At 54.1% G+C, this 16,508-nt stretch overlaps 1 protein-coding gene across 7 annotated transcripts in view; it reads right to left on the bottom strand.

Annotated features, from left to right (window-relative positions):
* Window positions 1-16,222, bottom strand: part of TTLL8 (tubulin tyrosine ligase like 8) — a 48,336-nt gene extending 32,114 nt beyond the window's left edge. For 3 of the 7 annotated variants that reach the window (XM_025455875.3, XM_025455892.2, XM_025455883.3), the window contains exons 1-6: window positions 15,728-15,875; window positions 7,848-7,939; window positions 4,280-4,418; window positions 3,471-3,544; window positions 1,491-1,619; window positions 314-428 (exon numbers count right to left, since the gene is read on the bottom strand). In XM_025455875.3, the coding sequence (XP_025311660.1) occupies window positions 314-428; window positions 1,491-1,619; window positions 3,471-3,544; window positions 4,280-4,418; window positions 7,848-7,939; window positions 15,728-15,779 (601 nt within the window). In that variant the 5' untranslated portion in view covers window positions 15,780-15,875. Of the gene's footprint in view, window positions 1-313; window positions 429-1,490; window positions 1,620-3,470; window positions 3,545-4,279; window positions 4,419-7,847; window positions 7,940-15,306; window positions 15,452-15,727; window positions 15,877-16,172 lie in introns of those variants that run through there. The other 4 variants (XM_035696075.2, XM_049115221.1, XM_035696074.2 and 1 more) reach the window with 3 other exon arrangements.
* Window positions 16,223-16,508: the final 286 nt, after the last annotated feature.

Here is a 16,508-nt window from a genome sequence, read left to right as displayed (position 1 = left end):
GGACTCCTCCCAGCGTCCCTGGGGCCTGCGGCCTATGCACACGGGGTCCCAGGACCGTCCCGCACCGGCCTCCCCAGTAGCCCAACCGGACCAAGCTGCGCATAGCCGCCGCCCGCTGCTGCTCGGGAGATGCTGCCCATGGACCACTGTGGACAAGCCCTCCCCACCGGAGCCGAGCTCACCCCTGGGCCTTGGGCGGGGACCAGGCCCTGCCCTCAGTCCTCCCCCCCGCCGCCCACTGCCCGGGCCCCGCACTCCCCTCAGCAGGGCTCCTGGCCCGACACCCACACCGTGGCGCTCGCCCCCGACTTACCCAGGAACTCCTGCTTCTCGCTCTCCGTGCAGAGACCGTAACAGCGGGGGAAGAAGGAGTCGGGGTTGGCTTGGACGTACCAGGGCAGGCTCCGCATGTTCACGCACAGCCCGATCTCCAGAGACAGCGGCTTGTCAGGGCCCCACAGGCCACACGCTGGTCCCCTCCAACCAGCCCGAACGCCCGCAGGCCCAGCTGGCCGCGCCAGCTCCAAAGGGCCCTTGGGAGGGGCACCTGCTGGAGCGGAACCTCCCCAGTCCCCCAGCCCCCCAGCCCCTCCTGCCCCTGGCCCGCTGGTTCTCACAACAGGGTGAGCCACGTGCCAGCCAGGGCCACCTTAGGGCCTGAGGGTGCTGGGCCCATCTGTCTCCCAGGTCGCTGACGGGTGCTGGGCCCCTGCCAGGAAGGACAGAGCAAGCCTAGGGGTGCACTCCCCACCGGGCCTGGCAGGAAGCCCTGCACCTCAGGGCCCAGCTCACTGCCCCACTGGGAAGAAGTGCCACATGCCTGCTGGCTGCTGGGCGCACTGGTGGCCACACTACGTGGGGGTGTTCATAGGGACCCCAGCCCAACGGGGCCACCTGCAGGTATCACCCCCGCCCGGAAGCGGGCCAGCCGCTGAGGCCGGATGAGGATGCCCGGGGGCCAGACCCCCACGGGGAGCCCTGGGGGCAGCATGAGCCCCCTCCCTGACCCTCCGCACCGTCCCTGGAAGCCCCTCTACCCAACCTCTCCCGCGTGGGTACGTGCAGGCCTGTCCCCTCCGGGCTGACCCCCACCCCTGAACCTCAGCCCTCAGGGTAACGGGATGGGGCCACGGGACCAAAAGGACAGGAGGACAGGAGGTGCCCAGGGCCCCGCAGCCAGAGGCCCTTGTGCGGAGGAGGCGGCCAGGGCCTCTCCAGGGCGCAGAGCCTATGCAGGGCTGTGGTGGCAGTGCCCACCTGCCCCGCCCAAGGTCCGGCCTGAGTGTCCAGAGGAGGGACACAGGGCAAAGGGCACACGGGGCTCGGGCGCGAGGGGAGCAGGTACCGAGGGACTCTGGACACGGATCATGGGCCCAGCAGCCGCGGTCCTGGGGAGGAGCCCCGAGGGGTCCAGCTCAGCCACTGGAGATTCAGGAGGAAAGTGCTGTGCTGCACCTGCTCCCGCCGACCCGCGCCCGGGCCCCCCTCACCTTGGTGGTGAAGGAAGCCGTCTTCCCGTAGTGATTCAGCATCTGGTCACAGTTCAGGCTGTGATAGTCAATGACGTCCCTTTTGATAGTCCACAGCAAGTAGGGCACTTCGTTTTTTACCAATCTGGACTGGCAAGAAAAAACCCTTGTCAATACCCTGCATCCTGGGATCCCTGGGTGGCGCAGCGGTTTGGCGCCTGCCTTTGGCCCAGGGCGCGATCGTGGAGACCCGGGATCGAATCCCACATCAGGCTCCCGGTGCATGGAGCCTGCTTCTCCCTCTGCCTATGTCTCTGCCTCTCTCTCTCTGTGACTATCATAAATAAATAAAAGTTAAAAAAAAAAAAAAGAGAATACCCTGCATCCAAGGTTGTGGGGATGTGAGAGCAAAGGGAATCAGGGTTGTTTTGTTTTTTGTTTTTTTTTTCAAGTTTAAGATTTTATTTATTTATTCATGAGACAGAGAAAGAGAGAGACACAGGCAGAGGGAGAAGCAGGCTCCCTGCGGGGACCCTGATGCGGGACTCAGTCCTGGGACCCTGGGGTCACAGCCTGGGCTGAAGGCAAATGCTCAACCACTGAGCCACCCCGGCTGCCCTCAAGTTTTTCTCTAAATGCTCGTTAATCAGCATATGTGGTAAAGTTGGCTTCAGAGGTAGAATTTAGTGATTCATCACTTACCGACGACACCCGATGCTCATCACGCCCCAAGCCCCCCTTCATGCCCGTCACCCCCCAGCCCCTCTCATGGTTTGCCTCCTTCTCTCTTTTCTCTTTCCCTGTGATCCTCTGTTTTGTTTCTTAAATTCCACATATGAGTGAGATCACAGGATAACAGGTTTGCTCCGACTTATTTCACTCAGCATAAAACCCTCCAGTTCCATCCACGTTGCTGCAAATGGCGAGATCTCATCCTGCCTGATGGCTGAGGGATACCCCGTTGTGTCTATAGACCACGCCTCCGTTAGGCATTCATCTGTGGATGGACACCTGGGCCCTCTCTGCAGTTTGGCTCTTGTGGGCCTCGGGGCGCAGGTGCCCGTTCAGATCATTACGTCTGTGTCCTTTGGGGTAAATACCCAGTAGTGCAACTGCTGGGTTTGTAGGGCAGCTTTAATTTTAACTTTTTGAGAACCCTCCACACGTAGAAATCAGATTTTAAATGATACCTGAGGTGTGTACTCTGTGACTCTCTTCTGGAAGTCTGGCAACGGGTGTCCCTTGAGGGGCCACCGTGTGTGTGGCTGAGTGATGTCCTGAGCTGCCTGGCCTGTGGGTGCCCCTGTGGGTGTGGGCACGGGGTGGGTGTGCTGTGACCAGGGGAACTAGTCTCCTCCCTGCTCCCCACTCTTTCAGAGCCAGAGGCATCACTTCCTAAGACTTATCCCAAATGCTGGACTCACAGCCTACTCTTCAGTGACGTCGGCAGCTTTTGTTGTCACTCTCTGGCATAAGTCTCATGTGTTCAAGTGTGGCATGAACCATCAAAGTATAAACGGCAGGACACAAGCGCACACACATGTATGGAGGTGCACATGGACACAGACAAGTGCATGCACACAGGCACACATATGCACATGCACACATGAGTGCAAATGCACATGGGTGTACACATGAGCACACACATGAACGCACACATAGGGTACACACAGACACATGAATGCATGCATGCACAAGGGTACACGCACATGAGCTCACACACAGGCGCACACAGACACATGCAAGCACATGTACTCACACAGATGCACATGAGCTCACACGTGCAGGCACACATGGACACACACGTACACTGGTGTACATGGACACACACGTACACGGGTGCACATGGACACACACAAGCTCACACATGCATCCAGCACCCTGGAGTGACTGGCTTTGCCACCTGTGCCCAGGACATGGCCCAGGGAAGGTGACAGTGTGAGGAGGCGCAGGGAGATTGAGGCCCACCTAGCCCACAGGAGCTCAGGTGTGGGGACCTACCATCACGTCGTGGATGTCATCTGTCTTCTCCAAAGCCACTTCTTCATTTTCTTTGCCTTCAGCCTGTTTATGTTCTGCAAACACAATACCCCGAGAGCCTGCAGTGCCTGAGTAGGGCCCCCCATGCCACACAGCCACAGCGCACCTGCTGGTGCCTCAGCAGCCTCATCTCTAGGGGCCCTTGGCAGGTCCTGAGATGCAACAGGGCGACATCAGGCTCGGGCTACTTCGACCCGTCCCGGTGTCTGCCGCATGGTCCCTCCGCCAGGTGTGGTGCTGGGGTCAGGGAATCCCAGGTGTGGGGCGGGGCAGGCAGCTTTGGGGTGGGTGTGCTGCAGGGGGCACAAGGAGTGAGATGGTGACAGGGTTGATGCGGGTCCCGTCCACCGTGCGGGAGCTGGCCTTGTGCAGACCCCAGGGCCAAGGACGTGCAGATGATCCCTGCAGAGCGGGAGGCGAGGCCTGGGGCAGAGTAAGCCCAGGAGTGACCAATGGGGACAGACAGGGCGGGGACAGCAAAGGATGGTGGCCACTGCCCAGACACAGGGGAGGAGACCTGTTGTGGTCGTGGACGGGGGACACTGAGAAGCCACCAGCTGGGGACGTGGAAGCACAGGTCTGGTGTGAGAATGCCTGGGGAAGGCAACGGCCTCCGCCCCCCCAGGGGACCCCCACACGCAGGGGAGGCCCAAATCCCAGGCCCTGCGGGCCGGAGCAGCCCTCCCCGGGCAGGTGTGGCTCACTCTGGTCCGCTGACAGACCCACACGCATGCCTTACACCGAGAGACGAGACACCTTCGATACTGTACCAGTCACCCCTGCTCCGTCATCGTCCACATTCGGGATGACCCTGGGCAGAAAGTGAAACTTCTTCTCCACCCAGCCCTTTCTTCTAAGGGTGGCCCGTATCACTGGGTAGTGCCCATAGATGGAGAAAATCTTCTTTTCCTCAAATTGCAAGAGCATATTTTAAATTAAAGAACTGAGAGACAAGGCGGTTAATTTTCTGTGTGTGTGGGGGCCTTCAAAGCAGTGACGGAGAGTGCCTGGGGTGGGAGGACGCACACGGAAACACCTGAGAACGCACAAACACAGGCAGGCAACGGGGCCCTCCTCTGGGCTGCGTGCACTTGTGCGCCTCACTCACACGAAAGCCAGGAGGCCCCGCACAACTGGGACCATGAGCGTGTCCCCAGCTCAGGGCGAGTCCTCATCAGCAAGGTGGGACTGAGGCGGCAGGGCCGGAGGTGTGCGCTCGGACGTTTCCTTCCTCTACGAAGGGACAGTGTCTTGTGTTTGGGGGTGAGGGGATGGGCGCTGAGGTCCGAGGACAAACAAGAGGGAAGAGCCATGCAACCACCCGGGAAGGGCCAGACGCATGGAGTGCCCATAGCACAAGGCCAGCCCCAGGGAAGTGACAGGTGGACATGACAGGGGCCTGGGGACCTGGCAGGGAGGTGGCAGGGGGTGCCGAGGCCTTCCCAGCTGAGGGGTGGGGGATGGGAGCGTCATGCTCATGCTGGAACCCCTGGGGCCCCCACTGCTGAGGTACAGCCTGGACACCTTCACTGGCCAGGGTCACAGAGGGTGACAGCCAGGACACAGGTGCATGGTCAGCAGTCAGCTCTAGTGCCGCACGAGTGTGTGTGGGAGCAGGGAGGGCAGGAGGGGAACGGCTCAGCTCGTGGCGTCCCTAATTAGATGACTCTGAGTTCACCGAAAGACAGACCATGTGGGGTGGGCCTGACCTAATCAGATGCATCTCTTAAAATGAGGGTCCGCGGCTTCCCTGGCGTTGCAGATTCAAAGCAGTAGAGACCTTCTCCCCTTCGCTGGCTTTGAGGAAGCTACTTCTACGGCCACGAGGGGCAGGATCCTACCGGCCAGCCGAGGGAGCCTTTCTCCGCTGAGCCTCTGGATGAGACCCCAGCCCAGCTGATGCCTCATTTCAGCCTCGAGAGACCCTTAGTGGAGGACCCCACAGATGCTATGAGATAATCAATGGGTTTATGTAGCTAAGCTCATGGTGATGTTACACAGCATCGGTCCAGGAGGACCTGCACCCCACGCCCAGGAACACACTCAGGAAAGCTTGTGCCTGCGGCCAGGAACTGTGAGTTCCAGCTCCAGCACCCACATAAAAGATCCAGCAGGTCAGGGGGCCTCCGTGAGCCTCCTTCTGTGCAGAAAATCCATCCAGAGTCTGCCCTTGTCCCCCACGGGGCTGTGCGCCGGGACACAGGGATGCGGTGAACTTGGCCATGGACGGGCGGCTCCGACGCAGAGGCAGGCTGGGAACGGGACCACCAGCAGGAGTGTCAGCACCAGTGACCCGCAAGACCTCCCAGTCTGCTTACAGTCAAAGGGAACAACTTTAGAAAAGCTGGCTATTGAAACCCACAGAGCCAAACTCCTTAGGGAACTACAAAAGGTTGTCTTCAAACAGAGTGCAAGAGTCGTAACGCATTCGAGAGGGGAGAAGATGTTAATCAGTCCACGAGGAGGCATGAAATGAGGGGGAGACCGAGCAGAGCGGACAGGAGGAAGGAGCGAGGACACGGGGACACCCAGGGGCGTCCGGGGCACCGGGGGAGCCGTTACAGATGAACACACCAACCGCTCCAGGAGAAGGGTGTAGAGCGCCACGCTGGATTTTTAAAAATCTCAATCTATGTTGTTTACCTGAGAAAACCTAAAGCGCAAGCCTACAGGTAGGTGGGACATAAAAGGAAGAAAATAGCCTTTGGGACAAAATAAATCACTGACATAAAGAAAATCATGCCATAATATATTAAAAAATTCCATTCTCCGGGAGGATACTCCTGGAGGCACCTGGTAAGAGGGCCGTCCATCATACAGAGCAAACCTTGGCAACCACAAAGTGAAGGAGTCCACACTGGTAGCAGGGTGTTAACACGCTTCTCTCGGTACGTGACCGAGCACACAGCCCAGAGATTTCAAGCAGCCTCAACGAGTTGAACAAACGCAAACAACCAGCTCTGCCCTGATGACTAGGAATAGAGTAACCCATGTCGACTTTCACACGAACGCCCAGATTGCTGGCCATAATGCAAGTCTGAACACATTTTAATGGGACGACATTATGCAGATTACATTCTTAAGCACATGCAATCAAGCTAGAAATCAGTGACAAAATAGAAAAAAATGGTACTTATCTAAAGGATACAAACACAGTGATCCAAAGGGGCAACTAGACTTCAGTGTTCACAGTGGCCACGTCCACAAGAGCCAGACTGTGGAAGGAGCCACGGTGTCCGCGGACAGAACACAGATCCACGAGGTGTGGCCTACATATACAACGGAATATTCCTCAACCATCAGACAAAGAAATCTCCCCATTTGTGACGACGTGGATGGACCTGGAGGGTGTGACGCTGAGTGACACAAGACAGCCAGAGAAAGACGATTGCCCTGTGATCTCACTCGTATGTGGAATTTAAGAAACAAAACAGGGGAAGGGAGGCAAAAATAAAACAAGACGAAATCAGAGAGGGAGGCAAACCGTGAGAGACTGAATCACAGGAAATAAATTAAGGGTCCCTGGAGCAGACAGGATCCCTGGGGGACGGGCATGAAGGAGGGCCCGTGGCGCAATGAGCACGGGGAGTTATGGGGAACTGACGTGTCACTGATTCTACCTCTGAAACCATAATACATTATATATTAATTAAATTGAATTTAAATAAAAAGTAAAAAAAGTAACAAAACGAGAAAATCTTGTATACAAGAAAAAAATAGAAAAAAAAAAACCAAAAGTATAAGCATTAACTACACTTAAGTGACCCACAATCAGTGAAAAGTAATAATGTGAATCATAAAACACTTAGAACTACATCCCAACAAAAGTACTATGAGCTAGAAGCTTGTGCAATCAGCTAACACAACGTCTGCAGGGATGTTTGCAGCCTCCCGTTCACCAGGTCCGAGGTTTCAATAGAAAACCCGAGAATGAACAAGCTGGTGGGGCTGCGTTGGCACGAAATCCTAGAGAGCACGGTGCCCCAGCAGCCAGGACCAGGCGGCACTTGCAACCCCCAGCCCATCCCCCGCACCGTGGGCTCCGGATCCCTGGGCCCCCAGCTCCCACAGACCTGCCCCGCGGCCCCACTGGGGTCAGCGCTGGGGGCCAGGCCAGTGGAGGCTGGGGAGCTCGGCGCATCACAGGCAACTCCTCGCTCCCCAAATTCCAAAACAAGTTTCCACACTTAAAACCTGTGATCCCACCCCTACCTGGACGTTTCAGCCTGAATAGCACATGACTCTTGATCTTGGGGTCGTGAGTTCGGGTTGGGTGACGAGATTACTGAAATAAATAAAAACTTTTAAAGATTGCCCCCCAGCCCCTAAGGCATTTACCTTGATGGCCTTTTCTGTTAATTGTCTTGCTATTTTGTATCTGTCTAATTTGGGGGAAGAAGTCACGTCTTGCAAAATTCCTCGTTTTAATTCTGCGGAAGAGAAACAGGCATCAAGGCACAGGTAGGAGGCCCCAGGTTCTTGGACAGGAAGCCTGCCCCCGCCCGTCACCTCCTCCCCCACTGTCACCTCCTCCCTGCACCCTCTGTCCCCACGGCCCCTCCTGCTACCCTAGGCGCCCTCTGCGCCCTCCACCCTCCGCAGGCCGCTGCCCCTGCTCAGTGTCCACACCCACGATGACCACCCCAGCCTGTGTGGCCAGCCTTCCCTCTGACAGGGCCCTCCTGCCTATTCCCCCACTGGCACCAGACTCCCATCAGCACACACCAGGTTGTAGCGCAACTGCCTTAAAAATTAAAGTGAAAACCATCCTCTTGGTGGCACACACCCCTCCACGCTCCTGCCTCAACCACCCTCCACATCCCCATTTCCTGGGCTGCACCGTGGACATGGCTCATGCTCAAGTCACACATGAGCTGATACCATGGGCCCTGGCTCCTGCGAGCACAGGACACTCGGCCGGCCAGCCCTGCACCCCCGGGACCCCTTCCCTGCGAACTGTGCCCCCGCCATGCCCTGACCTTGGAAGTACCCCGGCCTGGACCTCAACTCCGTGCTTCCCGTCCACACCACTCCCTGGGCCGTGTCACCTTGTCTGGTGGCTTCAAATTCCACCTCACCCAGGGCCCTGGAACGCACACCTTCCCCCTGACCACCTGAGCTCCAGGCACCTCCAGGACCCCCAAGCACGACAGGTGGGCAGGGCTGGCAGCAGACACCAGAGACCCACGCCCGCACGGTCAATCAGACAAAAGCACCAGAGCCATTAGGTGGGGACGGGGTTCTGACAACTGCACGTCCACACGCAGGAAACAAATCTAACCCCACCCTTCGGCGCGCTGCAGTTCATCTGAACTGGATCCCACACCTCCGTGCGAAAGCAGAGCCCTGGATCAGGCAAACCTTCCCGGGCGGTGCGCGGAAAGCATCGGCCGTAGGAGTTAAAACTGGTAAAAAGAAAAGGTAAAGCACAGGCTGGGAAAAACCATTCACGACATTACGTCAAGTGAAGCCGACAGAAAAGGGTGCGCGGTGAGCGGTTCTGTCGGTCCCTCTGTGTGGGGCTTTGGAGCAGAATTAAGTGGCGGGGCCAGAGGCCAGCGGAGGGCGGGAGGAGCGGCCGCCAAGAGGCTGCCGGGAAGCGGGCGGCCGGTCCTGGTGCAGCGGTGCGGCCCCAAAGCAGCCCCGCCAGGGCTCGCAGGTCAGCGGCCGCTGCCAGGACCCGCCCCGACCTCACTGCGCCGCCTCGTGCCCACGCTTGCAGCCCCTCACTCCGCGGCCCCCGCACGTGCCCTGTACACAGGGACCAGAGAGAAGGGCCAGGGTGGATGCAGGAGCCAGCGCTTTAGGGAGCTACCGCCACTGGCGCCTTCCACACCCGCGCCGAACAACCCACGCGCCTTGGGAGTCGACCTGGAAAGTGCTGCGTGTTTCTTAACTAAACGATCATTAAAACACCAAACAGCAAATCTTTGGGTGGTGCTTAAGTTATATTTATAAAGAGATTTTTAGCTGTAGATGCATATATTCAAAAATAGCAAAAGCTAAAAACAGTGAGTTAAGCATCCGTCTCAAGATGTTAAGAACAGTAAATTTAAACCCAAAGAGAAACAAGAAACTAAAAAGAAAGGAGACACTGATGAAGTATTTTTAAAAATCCAGCAGAGGGCAGCCCGGGTGGCTCAGTGGTTTAGCGCTGCCTTTGGCCCAGGGCGTGACCCCAGGGTCCCGGGATCGAGTTCCACATCGGGCTCCCCACGGGCAACCTGCTTCTCCCTCTGCCTGTGTCTCTGTGTCTCTCAAGGATAAATAAAATCTTTTCAAAAAAAATCCAGCAGAGAATTAATCAAGCCAAAGGCTTAAAATTAATGAACAATTGGTGAGACCAGCTAGTAAAGAAAAGGGACAAAACCTTCCCATCAGTAAAACTCCAGGCCCGACGGTTTCACGGGTAAACACTCAACGTTCAGTCTTGGTTGATTCATTCCGAGTGTAGAAAACTCAAGGCCACGCCTCGCTCGTTTTCCGAGGCCAGCCACAGACGGAACCGCAAGATCACGGGCCGGCGTGACCCCCGCACAGAGGACAGAATCCTGCACAGGAGATGCCACCCACAGCAGCGATGCAGGCAGAGGGCTCGGTTATCCCCGGCTGGACTAGAAAAGCAAACTAGATTCACCATTTAAAGGACTCAAGTCACAAATCCCATCTTAACAGATGCAGAAATATCTTAATTAACCCAAATATCCACTCAGGCTGAAAAGTCTGGATGAACAGAGACGCCCATAAACAGCCTGGCAACAACCCCCTGAGGCACCCGGCCTCTGGTTTCCAAGCACCACACCCCCGTGCCCAGTGGAGGGTCCTGTGGTCCCTGAGAGCAGGGATTCCAGCCCGGGACCCAGGAACCGGGTGATCTCAGGGCATCTGGAGGCAGCTACAGGCTGCGGTAGGGGAGCAGCAAAACGACGTGGACACAGAGGCGGGAGGGCTGAGCACTGGCCCTGGAGCATCACGGAATATGACGGCTGCTGGCCAGACACGGCCCAGACATCCAGGAGACTCCGGAGTGAGGCTGAGGCACAAACAATCCTCACCTGAAGCCGTCAGTCACGCCCGGCATGCCAACACTTCCCTGGAAACCTATGACTGGGGGCGGAACTGAGGAGGCTGGGGAAGCAGGGGAGGCTGGGGAGGCTGGGGAGGCAGGGGAGGCCGGGGAGACCAGGGAGGCTGAGGAGTCTTGCCTGGGCAGGAAGCACTCCTCACAGAGCATAGCTCCCTGTCTGTTCAGTGTGGAGAACTGGCCACTCAAACAAGGGTTGGACCCCTAGGGAGGGTGAGGGGAGAGGAGCGGGTGCCGTGGTGGTGCTGCCCGAGTAGGGGCCAGGGTCGCCACAACACCCCCCACCCCTGCCAGGCCTGTATTCCTCACGACATTGTGGGCCTGTCAACCTCCTGCACCCAGTCCCATCTCAGAGGGATTCTCCAGGGAACCCCCACCCCTGCTCAGGGGCCTTGGGCAGCCACCGGGTGCCATGCACCCCTCCTCAGGTGCACTGATAACGGGCCGCCCAGATTCCACGGGCAGGTTAGGAGTGCAGCACCACCTTCAAAGGAGTCTTCGCAAAACACTCAGCCCGAATCTCATCAAGCCTCCAGAACTCATCTCCATGTCACAATGTTCATACATTGTGTCTATCTGTTCACCAGGCAACAGATAGACAAGTCCCCAGGTAGGACCTGCTGCACAACAGAGGCTGTCCTCATCAGTAAGTGTAGGTCTCACACAAGAGGATAAAAGACAGCAAAGAGACAGGACAACCTAATGCCGTGTGTGGTCCTCGCCCAGAATCCAATCTGAACAAACCAACTCTGGGAAATACGAACGTATTCTGGTTATTGGGTTTTATTAAGGAATGACTGCCCATCTTATCAAATGTGAAAAAAGAGTTTAGTTATATATAAAATGTCATTTTTAGAGATACTTAGTAAATATTTAGATACATACTAATATTTACTTAAAATCATTGTTAAAGGGACAACTGGGTGGTTCAGTGGTCAAGTATCTGCCTTCAGCTCAGGGCATGACCCCAGGGTCCTGGGATTGAGTCGCACGTCGGGCTCCCTACAGGGAGCCTGCTTCTACCTCTGCCTGTGTCTCTGCCTCTCTCTCTGTGTGTGTCTTTCATGAGCAAATAAAATATTTGCAGAAAACTCATTATTAAAGACAAAAGACAGATAGCCCATAGTATTAAAAGAATCAATTGGGGATCCCTGGGTGGCTCAGTGGTTTAGCGCCTGCCTTTGGCCCAGGGGGTGATATTGGAGTCCTGGGATCGAGTCCCGCATCAGGCTCCCTGCATGGAGCCTGCTTCTCCCTCTGCCTCTCTCTCTGTGTCTCTCATGAATAAATAAATAAAATCTTAAGAAAAAAATAAAATAAATAAAAGAATCAATTGGTCAGGAAGATATAAAAATTCTAAATGTGTATGAACTTAATTGTATATAAAATATAAGTTGACAAAGCTGGGCAGCCCCGGTGGCGCGCGGTTTAGTGCCGCCTGCAGCCCAGGGCGTGATCCTGGAGACCCGGGATTGAGTCCCACGTCAGGCTCTCTGCATGGAGCCTGCTTCTCCCTCTGCCTGTGTCTCTGCCCCTCTCTCTCTCTCTCTCTCTCTCTCTCTGCATCTTTATGAATAAATAAAATCTTAAAAAAAATAAGTTGACAAAGCTAAGAAAAAAAAGACATAGAAAATCTACAATCATATTGAGATTATTTAACCTACTTCTCTCAGTAAATGAAAGATTAAACAAAAGGGGCACCTGGGTGGCTCAGTAGGTTAAGCATCTGCCTTCAGCTCAGGTCATGATCTCAGGGTCCCTGGATCAAGTCCTGCATCTGGCTCCCTGCTCCAAGGGGAATCGGCTTCTCCCTCTCACTCTGCCCCTCCCCCCCACCCCACTTGTGTGCTCTCTCTCTTTCTCAAATAAATAAATTTAAAAGAATTTAAAGTAAAAAAAAAAAAAAGAGTAAACAAAGAATCGGCAGAATATAGCAGATTTGAACATTGTCATTATCCGGCTGCACTTAAATGATGTACGTAGACACCATGTTCCTCACTTTCTCGTCTTTCAACACAGATTACATCCTAGACCAGAGAGCATCTCAATAAATTTCAAAGGATTGCAATGATATAGATTAAGTTCTCTGACAACTGTTATTAGACGTTAATAACCAAAAGGTAGCTGGGAATTTTCTTAAATGTTCAAAAATTAAACAGCACACTTTAAAATAAAACATGGACCAAAGGAGAAACTCAAAAAAGTTTGAGTTGAATGATAATAAAAATATTACATAGCAAAGCATTACGATGCAGCTAAAATAGTGATTTAGAGGGAAATTTATAAATTTAATTTCATATATTTGAAATCTAAGCTACCATCCCAAGAGTCTTATAAGAGAAAAATTAAACAAAAAGAAATGAAAGACAGAAAATAATAAAGATGTGCCATAGAGAAAATTAACAAACCAAAGGTTGGACCATTGAAATTTTTTTAAATTTTTAAAATTGATCAAGAAAAATTTAAATTAAAATTTTAAATTTAAATTGATCAAGAAAAATGAGAAAGCACAAATCACCAATATCAAGAAGGAAAAAGGGGACATCTTTACTGATTGTACAGATATTAAAATGATAATAAGATATTATGAACATCCACATGCCAACAATTTGACAGCTCATAGGAAATTAACATTTTCCTTGAAAAATACAGCTTTATCAAAACTGACATAAAATAGAAAGTTTTGGCTTATTTTGTAATTTTTGTAAATTAATTTCATAATTAAAAAGTTTCCTAAAAACTCCAGTTCTTGATGGCATCACAGATCAATCTTTCCAAACATTTAATGGTGAAAAATACCTTCTATAAGCCCTTTCATTGAATAGGGAAATAGAAAACCCTTTTAATTCTTTTTAGGTGTTCATAAATTTAATACCAAAACCTAATAAGGACCTTATAAGAAAAGAATGGTACAGCCAATCTCATTCATAGAAATAGGCATACAAATCCTAAACATTTATAAAACAATACATAAAAATATAAAACAATATAACATGACCATGTGAAGTTTATTCCAGGAATACAAAGTTGGTTTAATATTTGAAAATCCATCAACATAATCCACCACAATAGACTAAAAGAAAAAAAGTATATATTATCACCTCAATAATGCAGAAGAAAGCATGTGATAAAATGTAATAACTATTCATTTTATCACATGTAATAACTATTCATTAAAAAATTCTCAGTAAAAAAAAAAAAAAAAAAAAATTCTCAGTAAACCAGGAACAAAAGGGAACTTCCTTTAAAGCCCATAGCAACATCATACTTCATGCTGAAATACTGGGTACTTTTCCTCTCAGTTTCGGAACAAAAAAGGATATCCACTATATCAATTCTATTCAACATTATACTGAAAGTACTAGCCAATGCAATAATGCAAGAAAAGGAATAAAAAGTATAAAGACTGAAAAGATTTGCAGATGATTGTGTATCTAAAAGATATCTAAATGAATCTACTAGCTATTAGAATTAGTTAGCAAAGTCACCAAATGCCAAGTCAGTACAATAAAATTAACTGTATTTCTGTACGTTGGGAATAATTAGAGAGTGAAACTCAATAATTTCATCTCTAAAAAACATCAAATAATCTATGAGTAAATCTAACAAAAGAGATCTTCCATACCTGTACCCTGAAAACTGCATACTGTTGACAAGAATCAAAGAACTAAAGGTTCCTGGGTTGAAAGACTCAGTATTAACAAAATGCTGAGTTTCACCCAAATCAATCTATAGATTCAGTGTAACCAAAATTAAAATCCCAGCAGGATTGGGGGTGGGGTGGGTTAGGAGGGGTTAAATTAATAATTTGATTCTACAATTTATAAGGTAATGCTAAAGTCTAAGAACACCTGAACAAATCTTGAAGGACAGAGTCAGAAGACTTACACTATAAGCTGTTAAGACTTAGTATTGGGCAGCCTGGGGGGCTCAGTGGTTTAGGGCCACCTTCAGCCCAGGGTGTGATCCTGGAGACCCAGGATGGAGTCCTACGTCCGGCTCCCTGCATGGAGCCTGCTTGTGTCTCTGCCTCTCTCTCTCATGAATAAATAAATTAAATATTTTTAAAAAGACTTAGTATAAAGCTACTGTAATTAAAACAGTATGGACTCCGGACAGGCAGAGAAATCAATAAAACATAATGAAGAAAAAAAAATAGGCCTAGGCCTGATTTTCCACAAGGGTGCTCTTGGGCTCAGGCTGGGTCAACTAGAATCCCCGCGGGGTTAGAGTGAGCATGTGCCCAGCCCCCAGCACCTCACTCCATACAAAATAGTCAATCCCTGTGAAACTGCAGAGGTAACTGTGAAATGTAACATTATGAAGTTTCTAAAGGAAAGCACAGGATACTGTTTCCTGGACGATGGGGTGGGTACCGGTGTCCTAATAAGACTCTAAAAGCACTAACTATAGAAGAAAAGATTGACAATTCAACTTGTTTACCACTAAGAGGTTGATTTTTCTAAAGGAATCCTTAAGTGGCTGAAAACAGCAGCCACCGACCAGAAGGTATTAATAACACATCTATCTGACAAAGAAGTAGAGTCCGTCCAGAAGAGACAAAGCAACCCTGCAACTGCATAGGAGAAAACCCACAACCCGACTTAATAATGGCCGGAAGTCGGGGACAGGCGCTCCCGGCAGAGCCCCAAGGGGAGCAGCACAGGAAAGGCGGGTACATGGGCAGCTCGCGGAGGCGCCCTGCACACTCACCCATCGCCCTAAACGAACAGGGCGGTGCCCGCGTTAGCCTGGACCCGGAGCAGCCCAGGGGTCCGCGGAAAGTAACGGAGCCTACCCTGGGCCCAGCGAGGCCCCGCCCAGGTGTTCACCACCGGCAGCCTCTCGCCGCGCAAAGGCAAGCCGGGGGGCACTCGGGCCAAGGGCGGGGCTCGCCGTCACTTCTGGGGCAGCGCCGTACCCGAGCAGAGGACCCTGCACCACGTTCCCAAGCTGCCCAGCCTGGAGGACACAGGTGCAGGGCAGGGGGCCGGAGGTGAGGGGGCTCCGGGGCAGGGCTGGGGGGGTAAGGGCCCCGAGCACAAGCTCCGGGCAGGGCCGCGGAGCCACTAACCCCACCCCGCCGCCTCCGCCCGCGGGCGCCCGAAGTTGGAAGACGGGCGGGGACACTGACTGCTTTCCTCTCTCGGGTCTCCTTCCCCTGCGGCGGACGAGAGCGGCTCCATCGCGGCCTCCGGCTCGCCCTCGCTCGCGGCGGCTCCTGCAGGGAGAGGGGCATGGGCGAGGGCTCCTGGCCGCGGCGGGGCAGCCAGGGTGAGGGGCGCGCAGGGCTGCGGCGGCGCAGGGCTGCAGGGGCCGTCGGGGCTCCCGAGGGCAGCGCGGGAGGAAGGGGGCGGGCGGGCGGGGCGGGGTGCGAGCCCGCGTTCCAAGGAAGAGTGTCCCGGGTTCCGCGGGGGGCGCCTAGAGGCCCGGGGCGGGGCGGGGCGGGGGGTCCAGAGTCCTGGGCCGGGGAGGGCGCGCCGGGGCCGCGAGGACTCGCGCGGGCCGGGGCGCGGGGTCCCGTGCGGCACCCGCAGCGGCGCGGGTCCGGGTCCCGAGCAGAGGGGCCGAGTGCTCACCCGGGACCGACCCCGTGGCGCGCGCCGTGCCCCCGCCCCCCGCCGCGCTGCCCGGCGTCCCGCGGTTGCCCGGGGCAACGGGCCGGGGCTGCGCGGCGCATTGTGCAAGCCGGGCGCGCGGGGTCGGGGGCGCGCGGGGCCGGGAGGGCGCGGCGCGGCGGCGGGCGCGGGGCGTGGGGCTGCGCGGGCGCGCGGGCGGGCGGCGGCCGGAGCGGCTGCGGCGGGGGCGGCCCCGCGGGCCGGGGGCGAGGGCGCTGGGCCCGGGGCTGAGGTGCGAGGCCGGGGGCCGGGCGCGAGGGGGGCCGGGCCATGGTGTCTGCGGGAAGGGGAGGCCGC

Source organism: Canis lupus, chromosome 10, assembly GCF_003254725.2.
Source record: "Canis lupus dingo isolate Sandy chromosome 10, ASM325472v2, whole genome shotgun sequence".
Lineage (NCBI taxonomy): Eukaryota > Metazoa > Chordata > Mammalia > Carnivora > Canidae > Canis > Canis lupus.
This window is presented reverse-complemented; position numbering and strand designations above follow the sequence as displayed.